General features: G+C 37.9%; 1 protein-coding gene across 1 annotated transcript; it reads left to right on the forward strand.

Moving 5' to 3' along the window:
- The first annotated feature begins 24 nt into the window (after positions 1 to 24).
- On the forward strand, positions 25 to 9,765 carry brat1 (BRCA1-associated ATM activator 1). The gene is made up of 12 exons (XM_033965053.2): positions 25 to 486; positions 1,029 to 1,177; positions 1,250 to 1,397; positions 2,427 to 2,865; positions 3,266 to 3,379; positions 4,064 to 4,155; positions 4,299 to 4,390; positions 4,960 to 5,140; positions 5,489 to 5,562; positions 5,638 to 5,722; positions 6,847 to 7,118; positions 8,458 to 9,765. Exons 1-12 carry the CDS (start codon positions 303 to 305, stop codon positions 9,178 to 9,180), a joined length of 2,553 nt encoding a protein of 850 aa, XP_033820944.1. The 5' UTR covers positions 25 to 302; the 3' UTR covers positions 9,181 to 9,765.
- The last annotated feature ends 1,428 nt before the right edge of the window (positions 9,766 to 11,193 follow it).

The following is an 11,193-nucleotide window of genomic DNA, read 5'->3' on the forward strand; positions in this document are numbered from 1 at the left end:
TGGTCTGGATACAGTTTCACCAATGGGGTGGAAGTTATCTGAGTGTTTATAGATCTAAAGAAGGCACAGAATGGCAACGCGCGAAGAAGAAAAGAAGGAAGCCACGCGCCGGTTTAATGAAACGACAGCTTTCCCGCGGCATCTGTTTAGCAAGTGTACAAAAATCCAAAAATAATTGATGTTTATAATGTAGTTTTCTAACAGTTGCTTATAGATAGCACCCAAAACATCACTTTAGTTTTACATGGACCTGTTTGAACTCTCTAAATAGAACCGTGTATGACCATTTCATAAGACATACAATGCACACAAGCGCCTCTTTACCACAGTCCCACCGCCCTGACCACTGCGCCTTGGACAGTCACCGGGAATGCGTGTCCCTGCTACCCCGGGTGTGTGAGCTGCTGGCGGCCTCAGGGAGCTGTCTGCCCGATGACACCAGCTTGGAGAAACTGCTGGACTGGTTCACTCAACTTTCCCAAAATGGTTAGTGCAACTTTTGAGTCTGACGTGTTACTTGTAACACCTGCTTGTCTTCCCTCCACAGATATAGACGTTTAATGCCATACTGTGGAACTTTCAGTGCAAAGCAATATCATCAAACCCACCAGAAAAGTTACTTAACCTTAATATTCATCATCTAATTATTAAACTAGTGAGCAAGTGCATATACATAGTGTTGTTTTGCACCCATCTTCTTGCCTATGATGTAGTGAATAAGAGACTGGTAATGGTCAGAAATTCATATGGTGTTGCTATGGCACCTGTGAAGACCTAAGAACTGCAATAACATACTATCAAAGTCTTTAAGATATATAAAACAGAAAAAAATACTGAAGACTTAAAATATGCTTAGAGTAAATGGATATACTACACGCTAAAGTACAATAATAACAAAAACAAAAATACATTAATCTTATATAGTACTTTTCCAGATGCTCAAAGTCGTTTTACAATTTTGTGCCTTATTCATTCACTCCATACTCAGTTGTGCTTAGCTTTAGATATCAGAGCAACTTTTTTTTCAGGCACATCTCTTCATGAGAACTTCCCCTGTCTGCTGGAGTTCATATCAACAGTCACTCACAACACAGCATCAGACCCTGCTGTCATCTGTTTTATGATCAAACTCACTGGTGTTATGGCTTCCACTGTGGAGGGATTTCAAATACTACAGGTACTGGTCTCTTCTCTGTCCATATAATGTTATCATTGCTTGAAAATGCTCTTTAAAGTATGTTTTCCATAGGAGCGGTTGACTGTAGATGAGGTGTTCAAGGTACAGCGGTGGCAGGGGGCAGGACTTTGGGAGGACCCGTCTGTCAGAAGCGCCTGGATTCACGGCCTGAGGAACATGATGCAGCACCCAGGGGCTCTGAGCTTTTTCATACAGTCAGGTGATCCTTTTTAGAGCAGTTTGGCTAGGCAGGTAGCAATCTTGTCTCATTCTGTTGTTTTCACGGCTTGGCAAGATCCTTAAAGACTGTGGGACAAATTTTATGTCAGAGTTGTTGCAACAGATCTATAAGTTAATGGTTAAGTTAAGAGACTTCATGTTTTTTTTTCAATATAGAATCAGAAACATTTATGAGTTTTCTTCTGCTCATCAGAACTAGGAATGTATAAAGCGGGTGAATGTTAAAGAACACATCTTGTACTTGAGCCTGCTATATAGTAATAATCTACATCACCATCATTATGTTATATTTTAAATTGCAATATTAATCTAAAATGACTTAATAAAAGAAATAAGTCCACTGACTTATGCGAGCAGACTTCACAGTAAACATCATCATAACAAAGAGTCGGCAACTCCGATTGATGGCTGCAGATCACGCTAGGAATTAGGAGATTTTTTTTCATTTGTACCAAAATGACTACGTGGCACTGCCAAATCTTATGGATTTGCTTATACTGGTACTGGTGAAAACGGGGATTGATCAGCATTATATTTAATAAATAAGTGATTAAATATTTCTCAAAAATGCACACATCACTCTAACTTCAAATCAGTACAACTTCAAGTGGGTAAATGTAGCCACAGGTGCCCTGAGACAGACTGCTGACAGCTGCCAATCTTGGCCATCGATCTGACCACCAACAATACACATGCACACCACATTCATACTAGGCAAGGTGGGTGAATTGTCTTGCCTATGGACACAATGACAGAACATGTTTCTGAGTGGGAATTGCTGGTGGACAAGAGCTCTAAGCTCTGACCCATCATCTCGCACAATAGTGCAAATTGTCAGTAGTATACAACCAGGGAACAAATCCTTTGTAAAGCAATTTTGTGTATCCATAAAGCCAAAATATATAAATATAATGCATTTTTAATTCAAAAGTGCAACTATTTATTGCCAACCTTTGCCAACTGCTATACTCTCTTATTTCTTTCCCCCTTTATTTTTTTTTTTTTTTAGAACTGATGGGGCATCTTTTTCTCCTTCAAACGGACTCAAGTTTATTTGTGGCCTCTTCTGCCAATCAGCTTCTAGCACACATTCTGCTATTCTATCAGCCTGAATCTCCATTAAGAGACAGCAAAGACCACTCATATAAAGAGACTCATCTGAAACAAAATGACAGTACACCATCACCCCTGTTAATTAGTACATCTTATAATGCAGTTGTAATGAGTACATGTGACTATCTCAAGCAATCACTGCTTCCTAAAGAACAGAAACAGCTCCAGCAAAGTGCACGACTCCTACGGCTTATCACTCAGATCTTGTCCCAAGCCGGTGCTCCGCTGTGGGATAAGGTGTCAGAGGCAGTCAGGGGTCCCCTGAAAGATCTGGTTACAACAGAGAACAGCCAACTCACGGTGCCACTGATGGAGGTCATTCTAGCTGCAAATTGGTATGTTAATAAGATACAGGTGCCATATAAAATTGATTACTCGTATCAGACTGTTTATGACATTTACACAACATTTCAATAATCTGATAAGTCCAAAAATCAGAGAATGATCAGATTTTTTGTGTGCATGTAAACAGCCAATGAAAGAATGTTTTAAGTTGAGCAACGTGAAATACCAATGCTAAGATATTCACTCTTTCCACTGTTACCGGCAGATGGTGCAGGAACCATTCAAAAGTCTAGCATGCACTGAAAATGTGCCTGAATGATTTACAACACCTAGAATGTGAGACAGGAAGTACACATGCTAAAATAATCAAAAGTCAGTGCATGTGTAACTTTTCCTTTGATTTTTACTTGACTTGTCTTATCATTAAACTGCTCTGTATGTTTTGTTTAGTTCCTCCTCCCCTGATGACCAAAGTGCCAGTGGTCTTCTGTGTGCCATGTTGGAGGTGAGAGACCCCACAGAGCGCATCCGGGCTGCAGCTGCTCTTCTACACAAAGGCTTATGGTAAGAATAAGAATTTTGTACTATAGATTTGGTATAACGCAGACTTTGTGAAGAAATTGAGTAAAGTTACTAAGCTAAGAAGTAAAGGACAATACTAGACACTTTGGTTTTATTATGAGACGATGATGGGAGTGAAACTAATGATTTAATTTAAAAAAAAAGGGGGGGTTTCCTCATCAAAACAAGTTTTATAAGTCATCCATTCATGTTTGAGTAATCTAGCTATCTCCCCCAGGGCAATTCAAACCCTGCTTTAGTTATAAGATTTTGTTCAATGCTCAGATCACAAGCCTACATCACCCATTCTCCCACATGGCCATTTTTCATAAATATACAAAAGCATGATACAAAAAGATACATTAAAAATTCACAAACCTGATGCGATGTGCAATAGTTTCATTAGCGAAATGCATGCTGATTGTGATGTGATAACACTCTGAAGAGGGAGTGACTTGGCGTGAAGAGCAAGGGAAGGGGAGACTCAGAGCTTCAAAAACTAACTGAAACTTATTAAACATGTTTACACACTGTTTTCTGCAAATATAGCTTTTTTAAAACCTGTAATACGGAAGTATGCTATTTATTTGTGCTGAAACATAATTGTATTTGTATTCCATTTTAATATGTTATTTTTATATTTTATTTATTTTTATTATATGCATTCATTAATAATTTTCCTTTTAGTGATCCAGTCCACACTTCAAAAGCAGTGAAAATACTACTACTACCCCTTGATATCTTAACTGGGCATTCTGTGCTTTGCTCGGATGCAGTAGGTGCGTGACACACACATAACAAAATCATTACACAAAAGGCATTTAAATTGCAATTCCATTGAATAGGCAGAATACTATAGTAGTATTTATTCTCTATATGTAATTTACATCTAATTCATCTAAATATTGTCCCTCTGCCGTAGGTGAAATCAAAGAGGAGCTTCAAATAAATAAATCCTCTTGCACCTCATTGATCTGCATGTGTGTAGCAAACCTTCATCAGATCACATTACTAGTAAGTAAAGTAACAAGTCATAAAAGGGATGCAATCATTTTGTGGCATCAGATTATATTATAAATGTTGACAATATGTAATAGTAAACTCATGGTCCTACATTCCATTGTTTTGTTAGAATGATGAAAGTATGCATTTAACAGTTTATTCTATTTTATTATCAATACATATATTTATTCTTATGTATTTTTTGCTTTTTTGTGAGTGAAGCTAACATTAACTTTGTAATGGTATTACCGGTACTTTTATCAAAAAAATAATTAAATGCAACTTAATAATAATTGAACATTCTCCATGGAGATAAGTTTTATGTCTTATTGTAGAAGATTATAGCCAAAATAAAAACTTTTCTAAGGGAACAAGCCGGCCAAATAATAGTCAGGTTTGTGGAGATTAAAGCTCTTTTATTTTTGCTTGCTGAGAAAAGTGACACATTGTGGTATACAATGATGCTGATGGCACATATGTATATATCTGCATTTTGTTGCTTCCCTGATTATCAACAACAGATAACTTTGTATCTCAGATTTTTAAAAATGATTATTATTTGCTATTGTTGTCTTCTGTAGCCTGCCAACCTCCTGCCCTGTCCGCCTGCTGGGATAGTCTCTACTTTAGTGTCCTTATTGCACATGTCCCTAGATGCTACGGATTGGCCTGGCTGTGTTGAGGTCATCAAATACATATTTGAAAATGGGAAATTTCAGAAATGTGCCCTGGATGCTCTGATTGCTGTTAGCCAATGTTCAGGTAAAAACAACAACACTTTTGGATGTGATAATGCTTCATCCTTTTTAACCCTTGCGCCTTGTTGAAAAAATCCTTTTGGTTTACTGCAGAAAATGAAAAAGTTAAAATTATTTTCGCCTTGATTTTGAGAGCGAGGATCAATGGAGTATAATGGAAGATACACACATTTTTGAAACACGCCCAGTGTATACAAAATTTCACATGTCGCCAAAATTTATCCGATCAGGATGAAATTCACATATGTCTAAAAACACATGTCTGTGAATTTTTACGGCAATCAAACAACCACAGCCAAAGTTATCACCATAAAATATATAAAAGTATTCTTATTGTTTTATTTCTTTTTAGGTGCCCGTGACAAAGTGATTGAGGTGTTCACAGTTGTCCTCCTGTATTTAGATCATCCACATTGTGAGCCTATTGTAAGTTTGAGCCATGTCCTGAAGATAAATCATTTTTCACTATCCAAATAAACGTATCTGTGTGTTGTCCGCCAGGTGCTGCACAAGTGTTACCAGGCCGTACTCAAGTGGACCAGTGTTTGTACAGATCTGTCCTGGATGTCATACCAGCTCAGACAAGGTACATACATATTCACAACACTTATTTCTACATTCAAGTAAAAGTCATTTCACAGTTAAAGAAGACCAATTATTAAAGCTATATATCAGACACAAGCACAGTATTTGTATTAACAGACAATCTGTGGTCATCAATGAAATGTCTTTAAAGTAACATTCTACTTTGCTTAGCCACAATTCTGAAAATATTTAATCAGTTTATTTTCTTAAAGAGCAACTGCTTAAAACCTTACAAGTATCAGATACTAATGGATATTAAAATTTGTATCTATACTATCTATCACATTCACTGGACAGAAATGAACCGTTCCTGAATAGCCTGAGCTGTGTCAGAACAAGTATAAGACACAGACTAGTATACTTCCATGGACCACTATGGAACTCACCTGTATGACTGGGGGATTATAAAGATATAAGACCACATGGTAGTATAAAAGAATGTGTACTCGTACTATACTATGAATTAATGGTGAAAAACACATTCTATTGTCTAAATAAAGAGTGTTCTTTATTATCGCCATGACATCGGAATCAGTATTGAGTACTGAGGCTATTCCTTAGTATGGTGACAACACTGTACTGACGTCTAATGTGTTCTTGATTCAGACATGTTTACAAGAGCCACTTCTTTGTCTCATGAACCCTCTGGGATTTTTGTCATGTCATGAGAGTCTCTTCATACTAGAGATAAATGGTCTTTTATTATTCAAACACAAATGGGTGACATTAAAAAATCAAACAAATCAACCAAAATGCCATAAAATAAAAAATGGAATGATTGATTATGTATGCAGCAGTGTAGTCAAAACTGCACTCAAGTAACTGTCTGAATGTAACATCTGATTTATAATTTAAAGTGAATAAAATTGGAAGGACAAAACATTAAATAATACACAAAATCTGGTATTTTCAGGGGGATAGACGCAAAAATTATAAAAAAAAGCTGTATCATTTCTCAAAGAGTGGGACAAGACAATCTGATGTTCAAATCATTTAATACAGTCAACATAAAGCTTCTTTCACTGTAGACTTATACAGGTTGGGAAGAGTAATGAAAACTTTTATCCCCCTTCTTTAATGTTTCTGTGACAAACATGGATATTAACACTGACATTCCTCTGTGAGATCTCCTGCGGGTGGTGCAGAAGCGTGTGTGTGACCTGCGCTGGGAGGTCAGGGACTCTACGGTGGAGTTTTTGGGACAACAGGCTGCCCTCGCTCCCTCCTCTTCGATTCCCTCCCAGAGCCTCCTGCTGCTGGATGAGTGTAGTACCCTCCCACTGCTCAGGGAGGCGCTGCAAGACCAGGAGAACTACGTGAGAGCCAGTGCTGTGTCTGCTCTGGCCCAGGCACTGCAGAGGGGGTGGAGTCAAGGGGCAGTGGAGTCAACAGAGCAGGTAGGTGATCACAGATAGGGCTCAAGTGTTCACTAGAACAGTAGACTGTGTTCTTGAATTTGAGGATGTCGTCATTTCAGATGACGTGGAGAGCTCGATATAACTATTGATACTTTGCAGTGACATCACCTGGGAGGGGGGGGGGGGGTGTGACACAATGCAAACATTAGCAAACACAACCTGATAAGTTTAAACTGCGGCATCACGGGGCATTAGGTTTACATGGAAAGGGGTCTGAACTCTGCAATAAACTCTCTGAAAACAAAAAAAATACAAGGAATCAGTGAGCAATACACATGCTCATGGCCCCATTTAGGTATTTGATTTTCAAGAAAAAAGGTGAGAATGACTAATTGAAACTGTTGGCTAATGCTACCTAGCTTATGACTGTAATGTTATTTGAGAGAGACTTGATTAACAGGACTAATCAGCTCACCTTTTGTAGTGCCAGCTAAATCAGTTCTTACGTTAAAAACAAAAAAAAACTATTGTGTTAAACAAAGCTCAGATTAAAGTCTAATTTGAGTAACAAACCTTCACATAGAGTAAAGCTTCACAGTTAGCAACACACCCCCAGAGATTGTTCATGGCATCAACTACAAAGTATCAATAGTACTAAATACATAATTACTGTAGATATGGATAATTTGCAGCTCAAAATTACAAGAATTTTTCCAGTTGGGGTCCTGGGTGGTTTACATGGTTGTTTTTGTGGCCTGAAAAATGTTGTAGTCATTAGCCTCATTTTAGTCCTTTGACTCTATTTTGACTAGGGCTTAAAATAATGTCGGTAAAAGTGGAAATAATATTACAGTGGTGTATTTTTTTCCAGAAACCTCTCTCAGAAATAGTTTGGGATTAAAAGTTAGGATTTGTACATTGTTCTCCTGACTCTTAACCTTATTAACAAGGATGGCACCTATGAATGAATTTTACTCCCACCGGGAGTGTGACTCCCGGTGGGAGTAAAATTCTCCTCTCCTGTCTCCATGGAGATGTTATTGCTTTGCTTGGAATGTTTCACATTGAATTTGCATATCTTATCTTGCATTTATTCAATTACAGTTTTAATTCCTAAAAAATAAAATATACATTCTTACTGTCACCACTCCACAGATCTGACTTTTAATTTAGCGTTGCTTTGATTGCTTGTTCCCATGGAGATAGTTCAGTTTAATGCCATAGTTTTGAACATTCCAGTCAAAACAATATCCTGTCCTTGAAGATAAGCAGGTGCTGGATCCTCCATTAGAAAAGTGCACATAGTGCACATCGGTCCATAGTGCACCTTTTAAGTTTCAGTATAAATTACTGCTGAAGTCCACATTTGTGTTTGCAGACAGACATAGTGACCAAACTACTGAGCATTCTCTGTGAAGACACCGAAGGCTTCTCCAGGAGAGCTGTGGTCCAGTACTTCATCTCCTGGTTCTCCTCTTCCTCCTCCTCTCCCTCTCTCCTGATGTCCTCCATTCCCTCCATCCTCTCTCACGGCAGCTCCGACCTGGACTGGGAGGTTAAAGTTCACACATTGGAGCTAGCCACACTGCTAATGGACTCCACACTAGCAGGTCACCTCACACAACCATGGCACCCTTACGCCGCGATTTCTCAACCAACTTATAACTTTTCCTCACAAAATTCTGAAACAAATGTAGAAGATTCATTAAGTAAATTAATTGAACAAGGGGTCATTTCTACTCTTTTTAGTGGATTTTATGACTGTGATAGACCAGTGGGACTTAAAGCTTGCCAGCTACTCATAAGTCTCCAAGAAACATTGAAGAAATCAGAGTGCACAGTTAAATGCAGTCTTCCATCTTGGGGTTGGGGGCAGGAGATCAGAGCGCTTATGGGGAATTTGAATGGTTCAGATTTGGTGAATGTACAGGAGGTGTTGAGATGTTTAAATTTGGAGCAGAGGTTATGTGTTCTGAGCCAAAGTAGTGATCATGTCCAGAATTCTCCATTGTCTTTACTGCAGGACATTCTGACAGCCCGGGATGTTCACTCTCACGCGGGTACAGCAGAGGGACAGGAGATCATAGTGGACTGTTACTAAGGCAACAGCATTTGACATGGACCATCGTGAATAGTAAAAAACCATGACAATTTTTACTGTATTGCTATTTTTTACTGTATAAGATCTGATTTGGATAATGTTGTTTTAAGTAAATGTGAATTTATGGATGATTTTGTGTAAGGTGTGCATGTTTTGGTATGGACACTCTTACTGTACAATTTTGGGAAAAAATGGAATTGTGACTCTTCTAACTAGTATTGTGATATTTTACAAACCTTGAATTAAGGCTGTGCAGATAATGCCATTTAGATCAGCTCAAGAGTCAATAGTTTCAAACCATCAATTGCTACAGTAACATGTCTACTTAAAATCTGATTATTGTTACATATTTTATTAGAATATTATATACCAACAATATTATCAGATTTCTGACGGTAAAGGATTATTAAAATGTCATTTATACAGCAAAATCATCTGATTTCTTCTGATGATCCCTCTAAATCACATGTGTCAAACTCAAGGCCCACGGGCCAAATGTGGCCCTCCACATCATTTTATGTGGGTAAATTAAAAGGTATTATGATCTTAACATGTCATTTTATCAAGAGATACACCGTTACACAGCCATATTTTTACCTTTATGCAAATTAATATGCAATATTTGTAACTTGAATAAGTAATAAATACGGAAACAGTTCATTAAAAAGCTAAAAAAAAGTTGTTACATTTATTTTACATCTGGCCTTTTGAGGGCCGCCATTTTGCTGATGTGGCCCTCGGTGAAAATGTGTTTGACACCCCTGGTCTAAATACTCACATTAGATTTTGTGGTTTGCATTGAAGTAATCTTAAAGTAGGATTAAACAGCTAAACTCTGCTCAATAGAGCTGCAGTATCTGAAGAACTAAAGAAAGAGTGAGGAAGCGTGGAGTTTGCACATATGAGGAACAGTGTGATTGGTCTAACAGGTATCCACACTCCAAATTCCTGCAGTCAGGTGTTTGTAATCAGAAACATCTAGCTGTAACAAGGGCAGTCTTTTGTGATGTCACCGGGTTTGTAAAATTGCAAGATTTTGATGTACATGTGACTGCAGCTAATGATCAGAGGTCTACAGCCAAGCCTCGTCCATCAATAACATGTAGTTTGGAGCAGCTTTTCTGAAATTCCATCATTATAACAAAATAAATTCCCACTCGTGTCTATTGTTAGCAGATCAGATGTCCTGTGAAAATCAAATGAACAATAGCGTTGCATAACAGCACTCTCATTAGTAGCCATGAATTTCTGAGTAAACAGCTTCAGAAAACATCCTCTTTACATAACGTAATTACCACATACGTCTTTCGACCAATCAGAGCATGGCTTTAGTCATAGTTTAATTATTTAAGCTTGAAAAGAAAAACAGATGAGACATGTGTCAGTGTGATGAATCCTGCCTCCTCTATGTTGTCAATTTGCCTATTAATTTTTTGAATTATTAATAACACTAAGGTCATGTTTTTTATTCATGGCGGCAGAGAATTATGAAATACATTCTGTACACTATTTATTTCTATTTGGAGCCATCCTCCCACCTTGTCTCTTTTTATAAGGATTTGATATTAAAACAACACAACTATTATTATGCTAATGTGTTTTTTTAATCCAGAACCAACTTTTCAGCTTTGACTAATGTTCACCCACCAACTAGAGGGTTACCAGTTCAAACCTTGCCCATGTGGATACTGCCATTGTGCCTATGGGCAGAACACTTCACCTACATTTCCCACAGTCAATAAATTGTTGTAACAGTGTGTTTTGTATCTTTAAAGGCACTAACAGGCAAGTACATTTTGTGGTAGAGGGTCTGCCATTTGGGTTTCCATGAAGATGTTTTGATGCTTTGAGTGGATAGTTACACAGTATGGCATTAAACTTGTCTGCCTCTATGAAGAAAAGCAGTTGACGCTTCTCCAGGCCGAGGTACAGGTCGGAGAGGTAATCTCCCTAACAGTAAGAATGTTTTAAGCAATAACATTTGTAACTGAATGAATGCATTATGGATTGAGT

This window comes from Periophthalmus magnuspinnatus, chromosome 1 (assembly GCF_009829125.3).
Source record: "Periophthalmus magnuspinnatus isolate fPerMag1 chromosome 1, fPerMag1.2.pri, whole genome shotgun sequence".
Taxonomy (NCBI): Eukaryota; Metazoa; Chordata; class Actinopteri; order Gobiiformes; family Gobiidae; genus Periophthalmus; species Periophthalmus magnuspinnatus.